Source organism: Melospiza melodia, chromosome 1, assembly GCF_035770615.1.
Source record: "Melospiza melodia melodia isolate bMelMel2 chromosome 1, bMelMel2.pri, whole genome shotgun sequence".
Taxonomy (NCBI): domain Eukaryota; kingdom Metazoa; phylum Chordata; class Aves; order Passeriformes; family Passerellidae; genus Melospiza; species Melospiza melodia.
The window spans coordinates 45,771,711-45,786,233 of record NC_086194.1 but is presented as its reverse complement, the minus strand read 5'-3'; the positions used below and the strand labels follow the sequence as shown (position 1 = coordinate 45,786,233).

At 41.4% G+C, this 14,523-nt stretch overlaps 1 protein-coding gene across 2 annotated transcripts in view; it reads right to left on the bottom strand.

The window, feature by feature from the left end:
- Positions 1-14,523, bottom strand: part of ULK4 (unc-51 like kinase 4) — a 213,473-nt gene that overhangs the window by 2,120 nt on the left and 196,830 nt on the right. For both annotated transcript variants that reach the window (XM_063156453.1, XM_063156443.1), the window contains exon 36: positions 2,907-2,995. In XM_063156453.1, coding sequence (XP_063012523.1) covers positions 2,907-2,995 — 89 coding nt within the window. The remainder of the gene's footprint in view (positions 1-2,906; positions 2,996-14,523) is intronic.

Genomic DNA, 14,523 nt, shown 5'->3' with positions numbered 1-14,523 from the left:
AGGAGAAAAAAAATGTTTTCTTCAAATTCCACATTTGCCTTTACCTATGCTAGAAAATTCTGAGTAGCCCTAAACTGCACTCTTCACCTGGCTTTTCTCTTAAGCAGTAACATTTAACCAGTGATTTTGCCCTGCAGCACATCTTGAGTAGAAATGAATCTCAGCTCCAGCTCCCAGTCACTGCTACCTCACTCAACCTCCTCTGCGAAAAAAGGCAGATAGAATTTATCACACACCCCAGGACTCCTCACATGCACAAGTCCAGCTTGGCAGAAAGATGTATTTTCACACACACACACAGAGCCCTCTGCCTGCAGTGCTACTCTGCACAGGCAGGCACTTCCACTCCAGGTGTTGCCCACCTCCTGCAAGGAGGAGCCACCAACCACAGCCCCTCCAACCACAGCCCTGCACTGGGGCCCTTTGCTTCCTCACCTGAGGTTTTATTATATATATTTTGCCTAATTTTTTTCTTCTGGAAACATGTTTCTTTCCTAGCATTGGAAAGAATGGCTCTAACACATTACTCCTAGTCCACAGAATCCTGTCTTTTTAGGTTTTTTTTTTTTATGGACTCCCATCCCTCATCTCTAGCTTAGAAAGCACATCAGCAGATCAATCTGCAACTTCCTTTATTGCTGCTAATGACAATATCTACTGGTACTCCACACTTTGGGAACACAGAGCTAACCAGAAAATCCAAATGATCAGTTCACATTACATAAGCCAATGCTGTAATATGCAGCAGTTTAAATCAGTTATCTGAAACAAATTCATCTTATCAACTGCCTTTACTGAAAAATAAATGTCCATGATCCCTCATTTTAAAGCATGGATTTGATTCCAGGTCATTACTAAGCAAAATGGGTTGGTCATGTCATTCTTAAAACTGCCTGTTCCAACGAGCCCAGGAAGCATCACTGAGAGAGAGTTTGGCAATCCATAGCTGCTACAGGGTGGCAGGGGAGCTCTGAAAGCAGCTTTCAATCCAACCAGCACCCTTCTCTTAGCACTCGACTGCTCGGCTGGACACACTTCCCTTCTGACACACAGGGAGAGGGAGAAATTAAAACCTGTCTGTAAGAAATGAGCAAAGCAAAAACACTCCCCAATTCAAACCAGTGGTAATATGTGTGTGGAAGGGCCTGAGAGTTTAGACTATCCCGAGGGAGTTTAGACTATCTCAGATCCAGGACCTCAGCTGTAGCTGCCTCTAAAATATTTCCAGTTCTGCAGGAGATACAGAGAGGCTCCTTAACCAGGTTCAAAGCACAGGTGAGGAGATTGAGTTTATCAGGTCACAAGGAATATTTTGGGAAAAATGCCACATAAGGAAATGTGAGGAGAAGGTAGAATATCTATACCTTCCATAAATAAATGTCCATTCAGCTAAGTCTGACAAAGCTTCCTAACTCCAGGCTTCCTCTGCCTGCCTGTTGCCAATTTATGCATGTCTGAGTCCATCATAGCCCCAAGAACCAGGCTCAGTCCCTCTCAGTCTCCTCTGGAGGCAAATGGATAGGGACATGTGTTCCCTAAAGAAGGGGAGGAGGGGAAATGAAAATCCAGGAGTTCTCAGGGGCTCTCTTGTTGCTGTTACAGTGCAGGAGCTTGGCACAGCAGAGGGACCTGGCTCACCTTACTGTATCATAACAGTCCTCAACAGCATCAGCTGGAATTTGATCTACTGAGCATCTTGTGTTAAATTAGGGTGAGTGCTCTGGATTGGGGCTCTGTACCATGTGTTTTTCTGCATACAGAAACATACAGACTGCAACAGACTACTGAGGAAGCCAGAAAAGCAGAACTCAAAGACAATGACTGGGCTGTCTGGTGCATCTAATGCTGAAATGCTACAAACAGAGTGAAAGTTGTTTCCAAGAGAGGAAAACCCTGTCTTCCCCCACTCTCATTTTCAGTGGTGGTGCCTGTGTCTCCCTTGGGGAGAGCTGACATTTTATTTTAGTGAGATAATTTAATGTGTCATACAAAACCCTGTTAGTCAGCAGCTGAGTGTGCAAGAGGGATGCTGACTGCTCTCTACAGGTTTGGCTGGTCCTCAGGGTGCACCTCCTTGCACTTGCCACATCCCAACATTTCCTCTCCATATCTGCCCCTTCCTTCCAAAACACGGTACTCTGCCATAATGCTGAGGAGCCAATTTTCCCAAAAGCCTGCATCTGGGAGGCAAAGAGCACTGCAAAGATTATCTTAGTGTTTCAAAAACTGACCTTGGAAATACAATTTCTCTATGAATTTTAGTTCATCCAGAAGCGAAAGTCAACAGCCCACAGCAGAAGCATAAAATTTGTTTCAGAGGCAGGGAACAGCCATTCATTCATTCATTCATTGAATGTCCAAGGGGGATTAGATAAGGGAAAGTCTATGGGAGATGAGCTAAGCTTTGGCCCATTTGTTGGGACTAGCACCTCTGTTCTTGCAGAGAAGGCCATGGCATTCCCCTAAGTCTTGTGCCTTCTGCAGAAGCTACAGGTATTAAACAAAAGCAGTTCTGTTCTTCAGCTGAACATTTGAAAGGAATCAGATTTCAAATGCATCAACCACAGCCACCTTAACACAGGGCACAAATGTTGCATTGTGCATGCAGCCCACTCTGCCAAGAATCCCTGACAGAGGGACCAAGGTTTGGAATAAAATAATAAATTCAGAAAAAAGAATCCACAGAATCGACTCACACACGGAGCTGGACTGTGCAGCAGCTGGGGATCAAAGCGTGCCGCAGGCTCTGACAGAAAGGACTTTGGAGGAGAGCAGTGCAGGGAGGGGGGCCAGGGACAGAAACCTGAGAAGCTCTTACTGCACAGAATTACAGAAGACCGTTGCAGACAAAAGAGGAGGCAAGCACTCTGAGCCCTGGAAATTCCTGAAAGCCTGAGGGAACTCACCTGGGAGTTTGGACCAGGCTCTCCAGAGCCTGGATAAGAGCATCGCCATCATTCTTCAGGCTCTCCAAGTGCTTCTTGTTTGAAGTTATCTGGAACAAAAAGAAAGGACCTTTACGAAAGGCTTAGCAAAAGAGTCTTCTCTGTCATTTTTGTGGGATAAAAGAGAAGGAAACAAGTTACAGCATTTATTACTATTGTAAATGGAATGTGACATTGAAGAGACTGATGAGAAGGTCCCTTTTACTGAATTTTGGCAGAGACCATCTAAAATATCTTGGTTTAGTTAACAATACTCACTCACGTTCTGAGTCCCTGTATGTGCGCAAATTCACATATCACAGTCGGACAATCCTGATTTCATCCTTAGTATCAATGCAAATACAAGCCCCATTTAGTCTGAATCCCAGGGATATCTTGGGGAGACAGTTATTTTCATTTCTCACTTCAGGGAAAAAGTAAGCAAGCTTCTACCAGCCTTCAGATCAGGACATGTGGGGTTTCTCTGAGAGAAACCAGGTTAAAATCACTGCAAAGCTGGCAACTGCATATGGAAATTTTTCTCGCCCCTCATCAGTCATTAGGAGTGTTACCTGCACAGGACTGTCACCTACAGAGCAGGGTGTGGAGTGACCAAAGCTATTTGCCCTTTTGTGTCAAATGAATCCTGATTGTAGCTGATTCTGCTGCTGGTGTGGTTTATTACATGAATCCACAAAAACTGGTTTATTGTTTCTCCATCCTTAAGTAGCACAACTACAGAGCTCCAAACAGCCACACGTTTCCTGGTGGTTAGGCAGGTGAACAGGAAGGTCACAGGGAACACAACATGAAGCCTCATGCACTGTAGCTTGAACAGACACTGAATACTTGGCAGCTTGCTGAAAAGCTCTTGTATCTCAAATAAATTACTAAAAAAAACCTGGTTTGCGTGTCAGTTCCCGCTTGCAAAGGTAAATAAATCTTGGCTGAAGAGAAAGGGGAGGACCAAACCAGCTGATTATTTTGACATTGGAGGAGCTAACACTAGAAATGATGACTTCTAATCCCAAAATCTGGCAAGGACTTGTAAGCTTTAGCGTGCTGTGGCTGGCCCTATTTACCATTGATCCAGCATCTGGGCAGCACGCCTTCACATCTCCCTCTTAAATCACAACAGAAGCTGTATTTACAGCTGCCATCCCACCATAATTTATCAGCAGTGATTCTGCAGCAACAGTGTCACTACATCTATAATTGTAACATCCTGTAGTTTAGCACTTACAGGAAACAGGCACCTGCCTGAAATAAACCAAAACATATCCTGTATGTTGGAAAAAAAACAGTGATGCCATTACTTAAGCACAAATCATTGGTAAAATCTGATTACAGGTGGTTAAACCTTTTCACCCTCTTGAGGTTTCTATCTGATTCTCTCAGTCCGTATTTCAGAAATCCAGTCTTCTCTATATATTACCTGCTAGACACAGAAAATGTTTTGGAATCTGGGTTCTGAATGTAAGAACACTACCACTTATAATAGGAGCAACACAAAGAGAAAAGTACTTTCATCACAAGAAATTGCTTTCTGTTCCTGAAGAATGGTTATGCCTCAACCAAACACTTCCCTGCAACTCCTGCAGCTCCCCAGCTACTGCCACATTCCTTGCGCTTTCCACATTCATGCCGCTTGTTTATCCTGCACACTTCAAAAAGCCAAGAGGTCACAGGGAGGGAAGGTCACTAGGACTGAGTCTTGCTCCATGAAACTATCAGGTCAAAAAAAGGTTACAGATATTCTACTACATCTTAACTTTGGGGTGCTGACATTTGTGCAACCTTCACAGTCTCTTCACAAAACAGTCAATGATGTCATACAGAGAACATTCAAAATATGCTCAACTATAAAAGAAGAAAGAGGTTTAATTCTAAAATTATCTATTTCAAGCAATAACTTAGTCCAATTGAGTCACAGGGTCTGACTATAAGCCTGCCCATGCTGCAGCATGCCTTGTGTCACTGTTAAGAACACATTTCTGTGCATACAACACATTTTAATTAAAAGGAATAAAATGGCTTTATATACACAGAAATTGTAAAAGACCAAAACAGAAACACCCATGAGATCATCTCATCACCTCCCTGTTAGACTTCACTGTGCAGAGCAAATTTCAGCCACAAGCAATGGGCTCCCATGGTATCCATCCACAGGGGCTACTCCCAGAGCTAACAAAATCCTTCAATTAGATCCTTTCAGCAGTAAAAGTGGAAGCACAAGGAGGGAAAGGATCAGCATGAGCTGCCTCCTGTCCATTTAAATTAGGTATAATCCAAATTCAGAACACATTTTCTTGAGAGTGCCAGCTACCAGCTTCATCCAAGCCAAGGGGTGCTGGAGAAGAACGAACCTGTCCAGTTGGCAGTGCCACCTATGCCCACAGAGAACTCGCCCAGACCAAACAGGGTTGCACAGATTTACGTGGGTGGCTGGGGCTTCCCCAGCTCTTCCTCACCAGTGCCCACAAAAATGCTTCCTACCAACCACCAGGCACCCACTCCATGGGCCTGGGAGGGGACCAACTCTGTGCTAGCAGGAAAACTGCAGGTTGAATACAGGGTGAGCTGCCAGCCCCCAGGAGCCAGCTCAGCCACAACTGCCTATGGGTTTTGTCAGCACTCCCATGCTCTGATCATTGGCTCTTATTTGCTCTTTATCTCAGTATGAGTAGATCTGATTGCTCCCTGAGCAATTTGAAGGTCTCTTGCATGCAACAGATTACATCCTGCTTCACAGGAGCTTGTGAGAAAGAATATCTAAATCACTGTTCACTTTCAAGATGAAATTTTACTCACGTTTCCTATTTAAAACCTGTTCCAGTTTCATCTTCCTTTTGTTCCATAGGTTACATTAAATTATGACCATTCACCAAAATCTGAGAAATTAATGTATTCTTCACTTTGTTAACTTTTTATTCTACCCACCCTTGCTGCACCTTTTATCCACACCAGTTCTAGTTCTCATTCATTTGGAATTTTAACGACTAGTTTAATGATCTCTTGTAACATTGCTGTTTGTTAGGGCTGGCTGCAACACTGATTCAATGACATAATCAATAGTTATTCCTTTAATTAAAAATGTAATTAAATCTCAGTTTAGTTGTACACTCACTGCAATTTAACAAGAATTTCAAAATTACTTTTCTTTAGTATGCCCACAACCATTCAGCAGCTCTCCTCTCCTCAATACTTTTAAACAAGGGTGAGCCATAAGGAATATGATGGTTGATATGTAGTGACTGATATTTCCAAAAAATTCCAGAAAACTATTCAGATATTATGGTGCTGCTAAAGATGAGTGCAGGAAAAGTTATAATGTAAAACATTTCCATTTGAATATTTACTTCACAAATAAATGGAGGAGTTTTGCATTCTTACTTTAAGAAGTGATTTTTGCAATTCAAATTTCAAGAAAGCATAGAAACTTAAGGGCAAATTATTTCTGTTAAGGTTGGTTTCATAATGCTGAACTGCTTTCTCTGATTAGTTGTAAGTCACATTTTGTAATTTACAATGGAGAGAAATTACCTCAGCAGTAAACTACACTCTCACCATTTTTAAGAGAAAAAAACTCTTCTTTGGTGAGGTTTCAAGTGAACCATTAACTTGATGTCTGTGAAGTAAACTGGGAAATAATGCAAAAATAAGAAGCTTTATATTTGAAACTTTTTCTTGCTTGAAGAAAGGTCCTGTAAGCACATTCAGCTTCAAGTATCATCTTAAAAAAACAACTGCTGGGAATGTTCATCATTTGCTCAAGAAGCTACTACCTTGACTGCATACCCAGATACAAGCAAGACACCTAAAAACAGACCTCTTTCTCACAAACTGTTTCTTTCTCTTTCCCAAACACAGATTTTTTAACCTCATAAAGCGATGCTTCCCTACATTCTCATCAAAATTTAATATAATTATGCTAATTACAGGTACTCAGTTCTTGCTCAACTTCACTGGTACAGGCTGAGAGCAGCCACATGTGTAAGGCAGAAGCTTCTTTGGGCTGGTTTATCAGAACTACCACTCAGGTCCAATGTCAGCATTGCTTGAATATTGACACATGCTGTGAATCAAGTATCATTTATCTCTTGATGGAAGCTTTTCTGTGAATGGAACTTGTACCTTCAGCTAATACTGCAGTAAAAACAATCAGCAATACATTTTTTCTATGGACTAACTGGGACCCTATGTAGGACATGAAATATAATACTAAAAATTAAGTTTCCAGACTAAAAAATATTAAAGAATTGAGAACACAACTATTGCCCTCTAGACACTCTTTCAAATAATGTCTTCATAGTAAGTGCTGTTCCTGCAATTTTAAATATGCATCTCAGACTTCTCATTCCTACTTCCATCTTTGACTGGCTGAAGGCACTGTCAGTAGGACACAGAGCCTTTCATCCCCAACCAAAGCTACTGTTTCAAATGTCATCCAGGCTGCTGGTGACTGAAAGTTGATGGCTATTCACAGCTGCTTAGTGTGACCTTATTCCTATTTTTTAAGGAACAAATGTCAAGAAATATAGTGGTGTTAAAAACATTGTTATAGCTGATGTGACAGCCCAGCAAATAAGTCAATGGGATAGTAACTTCAGAAATGAGGCACAATGCCTGGGCTGGAGGGGAAAACCTTCTAGTGTTGTGACCCATCTTATGCCTATCCCAGGGCATTCAGTGGTACTTTTCCTCCCAGGCTGTCAATGCTGAACTATTCACAAGCACTGCAGTAATCAAATAACTCATGTCACTTGGTTTATTATTCACAACTCATGATGATGTGGCCAGAAATACGCAGCCATTCCTTCTCAACAAAGGAGCACAATAACCCAGCAAATACTGCAACCAGGGACTCATGCAGGTGAACTAAACCAACAGATCCATTGGCTGTGGACTTATTAAATATAAGCATTTATTTAATTATTGCTCTCCAAACATATACACTAAGCTGGCACTGCCCTGAGGAATTATAATAAATGAACTCATCATTTCCCATGACAGATCAGGTGGATCTCTCACTTCTGGAGGCCTGCACACTCTTACAAAGTAACATAGCCTTACCTTTGTGTACTGAAGTGCCAGACCAAATAAAGCATTTGGAGCCTATCAAGGGAGGCTGTGATGATGACATTTAATTATCAGCCTCCAAAGAGGAATCCCAGGCAGGGACCCAGACACCTGCACAGTGCATAGGGAGTGCTGCTTCTGAAGGGCATGGAAACCTCGTGTTGAGAATGAAGTTACCCAAATTCACTCTCCTCTCTGGAGCTCAGATTGCTAACACAGCCAATGAAAGCTCCCAGTCCGGACAGCACAGACCACAATACCTTTTCTCAGTGTCCCCACAGCAGGCTACAGGGTCCTGGGCTCTCCTGTAGTCCTCTCCCCTTTTCTAAGCAAGTGAGTGTCACATTTTGTTGCTGCAGCAGGGTTTCCACTGAATGGGGAGAGGCAGGGAGGTTTGGATGGCTCCCACACAGGGAGTGAATAACATGGGGAATTGGCAGGGAGGAAATTGGCAACATGGCTCTCCAGGTAGGAGAAGTTAAACATGAACTCCCATTTATCAGGGAAGCACTCTAGCTATTAGGGCAATTTTACATCTGTGGCAGCAACTTTCTAAAATACAAAAGCAAAACAACTAAAACTAGCAACGAAAATCCCAGATATATGCAGTGGTCTTCTGTGAGGTGTTTAATCTGACATTAGTTACATGTGCTCCCAGCAGGTCTGTGGGAGAGGACCCTCTAAAGCACTAAGTGCAGCCAATTTACAGGTTGTTTAATGAAAATTAATGGTTACTCTGGTCAGGATGTGCTGGCGTAGCAGAGGAATATCCAAAGGCTGTGTGCTTATACATATATATCATACACTCACTAGGATGGCCACAAGTTATTTTTGGTCTCCATAGTGTAGGAGAGCTCATTCTAAAAGGATAAAAACCTTCATAGCATTGCTTCCTTGCTACTCCTCTCTCTACACATGGTTCCAGCTGGAGAGAAACACAGAATGTGTGTGTGGGAAGAACAAATCAAGTCGGACAAGTTATATTTATGTTACTAATTGCCAAGTCACTTGAACAGGCCTGAGCAGTGCTGCTGGACCATAAAAACAAGAAATGAAACTTACAAAAGCATGAGTGTTCCAGGTGTGCTTTGGCAAGCACAGTGCAGTCAGGGATTGCAGACACACAATTACAAAGACTTTGTGGCCTTCAGATCCTGCAAATACATGTGAAAACAAGCAGGTATCTGTGACCAAAAAAAAACCCAACCCCACACTACATCAGACAGCTTAGCTCTGATTTTAGAGTTCAAGAATGTTTTTTTCCTCTTTATGGATAAAATTCTTGTTCCACTGAAGTCAACAAACACCTTTTGATTTTGATAAGGCCACGATTTCATTTGAGGTGTTTTGTTTTCTTCTGATTTGTATATGTGTGTGGAGGTTTATTCTGAGTTCAAAGCCATTCCTGCGGGTAACTTGGAACCGTCCCAGTTTCCCGGCAGTCTGAGCGCAACACTGGCTCGAGGACAATTCACAGACAGACAAGGAATGTCTCCCACACGATAGATAACTGTTAATTGATTTTGGATGTTTCTTGACACCTATTCACTTTGAGGCTATTCTCTGCCCTTCAGCACATGCATTTTGCACAGAGAGGCATGCTCTGTGATTGTTCTAAAATTACCAACTCTAAGGGGCATTGTTTGAACATAAGAGAAGATTCATAAACTGCAGGGTAATTATTGAACAGAAGGTACTCTCTGTCTTGTTTGATTTTTAAGGTTTGATTTTATTGCAAGTGCTGTATTCAGATCACTTTCAGAAATGTCTCTATAATCCAGAAAATATCCATTATTGCAGGTTCCGCCCTCTTTAATAAGTAAGTTTAAAATATTTGACTTAACAGAACTGGATAGGGCAACCTCTTTACATCCATTATACAACCAGCTGACCACAACAGCTTTATTAGGAAAAGTGAACTGCAGTTCTGTCTGGCAAAACATGGCTCAAAGGTGCTACAGGAGACTTCCACACAGCGTTGATAAGGTATGCATGCTCAGAAGCTAGCCCAGCATCTATATGGCATTGGAAATAAGCACTTGCCATCCTGCTGCTGATGATCTCATCTGCAAACACAGGTTCATCTGTCACCTGCATGCCAACAACTCTCTGAGGTACTTCAGATCAGTTTCACCCTGTCCAAACAATGATCTCAGCTGGCCCCAAATATCAGCTTTAGCCAAATTGGGCCACATACTAAGCTTACACAAAACTTGCAAGCCTTTGATCTCTCTTCCTGCAGCTTCCCATCAGCTCCCTGTCCTCCCCTTGCTGGAACAGGTGAGACCACCACCTCTCAGGTACGCCTTACCCTGGCAGTCTCTTGTAACTTCTTCCTTATAAAAGAGACAGGGAAATCCACTGGAAGAATTTTTTTACTACCACAGTTCAGATCCTACATTTCTGTTCTTTTAGGAGCTGTTATGGAGGCTCCTGGTTGTTGTGGAGCAAAGCAAACTAAAAATAGTTATGAACAAACACTAAAACAACACACAGATTCACTGCATATCTAGATTTCCTCTCAAGTTAATAATTCTCTGAATCTCTCACGTTAAAATATCCTTCATAGTCTTTCTCTAATCAGATTTTCTCCTAAAATACCTTCTGACAAGTAACTTACAATACTTCTTAAATGTTGATTCCCATAACTCTTTTTCCAGTGATACTGTCTTTTATGGCCTAACAATTCAATCTGTGAATAAGATTCTCAAATTTCAACATCTGTCAACCCTTATGTCTCCCCGTAAAATCACAAAATAGTCTAACTGCAGAAGTTTTTTGGAGTTCTATCAAACTTTCATTGACATGCTCCATGGGTTAGGGATGACCTTCTTTACTTTCACATACATGTTCTTTTCATGTTCATCTGGTACAGCTAAATTGAGATCTTTCCTTCACACACTCATGTGCATGCAAACTTCGCTTTTGCTTCATTGAACTGCCTTATCTCAAACCATGACTGGTTTTCCATCTTATTTTCTCTCCCCTCTCCAGCTGGGGAGTGATAAAGCAGCATGGTGGGCACCTGGCATCCAACCAAGGTCAGCCCACCACACATGCCTTGACAATTCAAATAATTACAAACATTTACACTCTTGCAAGGGTAAGAATCATTACCACTGATAACTCATCTTCTTGCTATTAGGAGAACCGGTGACATATTGGAAAGGGCTGACCTTTAAACGGCAATTACCATACAGGAGAAGTATGCAAGCAACCAAGCAATTGCCAATTTAATAAATGCCGTTGTGTCTAAGAACACAAACCCTTGAACAGCCATGCAGCGATGCTCAGGTGAACTGGGCAAACCCCTAGGAACAGCCAAGAAGTCTCAGTTAGGAACTTGAAGTTTAATGTATACAGCCTCCAAAAAATGATACCTACAGCCTGACATTGTTCCTTGTCCTGCTTTAAAATGCTCCTCATAAAGATAAAAGCCCACTATGCCTTGATGAAGGCAGAGTGAACAGTGCTGTCCAAGTTGTCTGTGCAATTCATGTCTGATCTAGTATGTGAAATCCCTAACTGCCCCTGAGCAGAGCCTCTATAGAGCATTGATCAACTTCCATGGAGGATGAAACTAAATTAGATGGCTCATGATCACATTTGTCATAATTTGGACTTAAACACAAGACTCCAACAATTACACATCTCTACAACTTGGCTTGATAAGTTAGATTTATTATGCCAAGAAAAGCAGGAATACGATGAGTTAAATTAGGAATTAGCAGGAATAGGATGCATTAAATTAAGAATTAACACAGATTGCAAAAAACTCCTTTGTAATAATAAAAAGAGTAGCAAAATCATGTTAGAAAACTAATTCTGAACTATGATTTTGAGCTAAATATTAAAGCACCAAACATTTGTTCCTTTGTAGCCCCATCAGACTTGATTTCCAGGGACACATAAAACTCACACACCTTGAGGTTTTCCTTAAGTACCAAACACGGACAGTCTTGCATATACAGGATAAAAACAAAACCACCCCTCCTCTTGCCAGAATCCAGAAAAATGCTCTGAAGATTTTTGTTACTGGGGGAAAAAAGGATCAGTGTATTTATGCTTCATGTAAAATGCAAGTAGGAATTTAAATGACTGAACAGGGATGTAAGTCTATAAAACACCAATTTCTGAGGAAAATTGTGCTTTATATAATGGTTCAATTTCCATAAAATTGTAAAAACTGTCACAAAAACAAATGGACCTCTGAAATTGGTGCTTGCTTATTGTCATGTGACAGATGGCTCTGGCTGCCTGGCAGAGAGCAAACAGCTACCTTGTTGGCTCTCACTGGCCTCAGAGAGAATAATTTTAGACTGTTTTTCATTTAACAAGTCCAGTTGCATTTATGTATCTTCACAGCAGCAAGTCAGTCATCCATGTGTAATTACACAGAGGAGGTCAAAAGGAAGTAATAGTGATGAGCCCAACAGATGACACAGCTTGGCAATCTCAACAGTATTGCACTATGTAAAATTACAGTGCGCTGAAACACCAAATGAGTCCAGAAATACTTTTGTGCCCATAGAAACAATGAATTAGGACTCCAAAATGAAACAACAGTGATAGTCATTGGGAATTACACTGGCCCCGAATTATGAACTAAATAAACAGATTGCAGGTTTCAGAACTGCCAGTTTCACCACACAACCCAAAGTCAAACAGCTGTCTGTGTGAAAAGATCCTATTTCTCATTGCTGACCATGGCAGTATTGCTTTTCAGACAGCTCCTGTACCTATTCATAACCATACTGGGCTCCCCGTAAATAAGCACAGTGATAATTGCTGCAGGGGTATCTCAGAAAGTGAACATGTTCTGAACAAATGGGTAAGCAGCTTCCTCCAGGGAGTTGAGTCTGCAATATGCCAACCATTGGAATAAAGACTTCTCATTCTTGGTGCTCTCCAAAATTAAGAACAGATCCCATTTTTGATTTTCCCATCCCCATCAGTGTCATTAAAAAGCACCTGTTGTAAACTGACTGAAAAATGTCAGTTGTGAAAACAACTATCAACCTAAATACCAGTCCAAATGTGCACTTAACACAGACACACATATACTTACAGACTTATACTACTTATTCCAAATAAACATAATAATACTTAACACAGAATGAATGGTTCTGTAGGCCAAGTTGTGAGTAAGCATTCACAGCTACTTCAGAGGTCACCCTCCCCTCACTGCACCTCACACTGCAGATAACCACAAGTCATCAGTACATTTGGGTTTTGTCAACACTTGCCTGTTCATTAAGTTGTGTTTGGACTCCATATACTTCATCGTTTATGATCCCTGCTGTTTTAGTGACATCAAGAAAAAACTGATTTAATGAGTTCACATCAATTTTCTTCTCTGCCTCAACTCACTCTTGGCTGACTGTCAGTTTCATCAAGGATTGGCAGGAAAAGGTTCCTGGGGGAGCTTTCTTAAGCTTTTCTCAATTTGTTGAGATTTAGGTACTGTGCATAAGAGAAATTCTTGAAGATATCTCCAACATAATACCATCTTATTGTCCTTTATAATTACATTTCAAAATGGAGATGAATATAAACACAGTGGAGTTTCTTTGCTGCGACTGCAAAAACAAATGGGCTTTAAGACAAGGTTAAATGATTTCCAGCAGAAACTTGCAAAGAGAAGATAAATCACCCTTTTCCTTCAGCACAGTGCTGTGCAGTCACCTTCATCTTTTCTTATCAACTGCCATTTCCACACATGCATGAAGTGCTCCTATTATGTTAGGATCACAGTCTTTAACCTGGCAGTCTTCTATCAATAATAGAAGAAAAAGATGCAAAGGCCATGAGTCCAACATGATGTCTCTAACTACTGGCATGAATGGCAACATAATGCTTTACTGTTAATTATAGAAGTCAGAGAAGAGCAACACTCATTTTATTTAAAGGTAAAACTCAAGTAGATGGTAACTCATCCCTGGCAGTGTAAGAAGAGTGATGCAGGACAATTCTGCATAATGCTTGACAGGAGATGGAATGAGGGGAATAAGACTGGCTGTCTGTGCAGGCCATGGCCATGGCCAGGACAATTTTGTCCCAATGCAAATGTCTAGCTGTAATTGCCAAACGGGACAAGGCAAGGAGGCATATACCACAGTGTCAAGAAATGGGTGTAGAAGTTATAAAATATCTGTTTAAATTGTTCATCCTCTCCACATAGAAAGCTTTGTCTGGCACTGTTATCACAGATACTCCAGCTTATCTCCTCCATTGTGTAGTTAAACAAATTTAAGCTAAATTAAAATAATGCAATTAAGTAAAGAGTCAAGCAATCACAAGCACTTCAGCTAAAGCAGTTCAAGAGATTACCAACTACTTAGCCAGAATGTGAAACCTATGTAGAGATGCACTCACTACATGGCAGTGTTAAGTAGGCTGGCTTGAACCACCTCTGTTGGTGATTTACAGTGATCTATTTTAGTCTGTGCTGCAGAAGATGGGGGGAGCCCATACAGGGCTGTGTTGTTTCAGCAAAGGTAGCATTAATTTCCAACTGAGC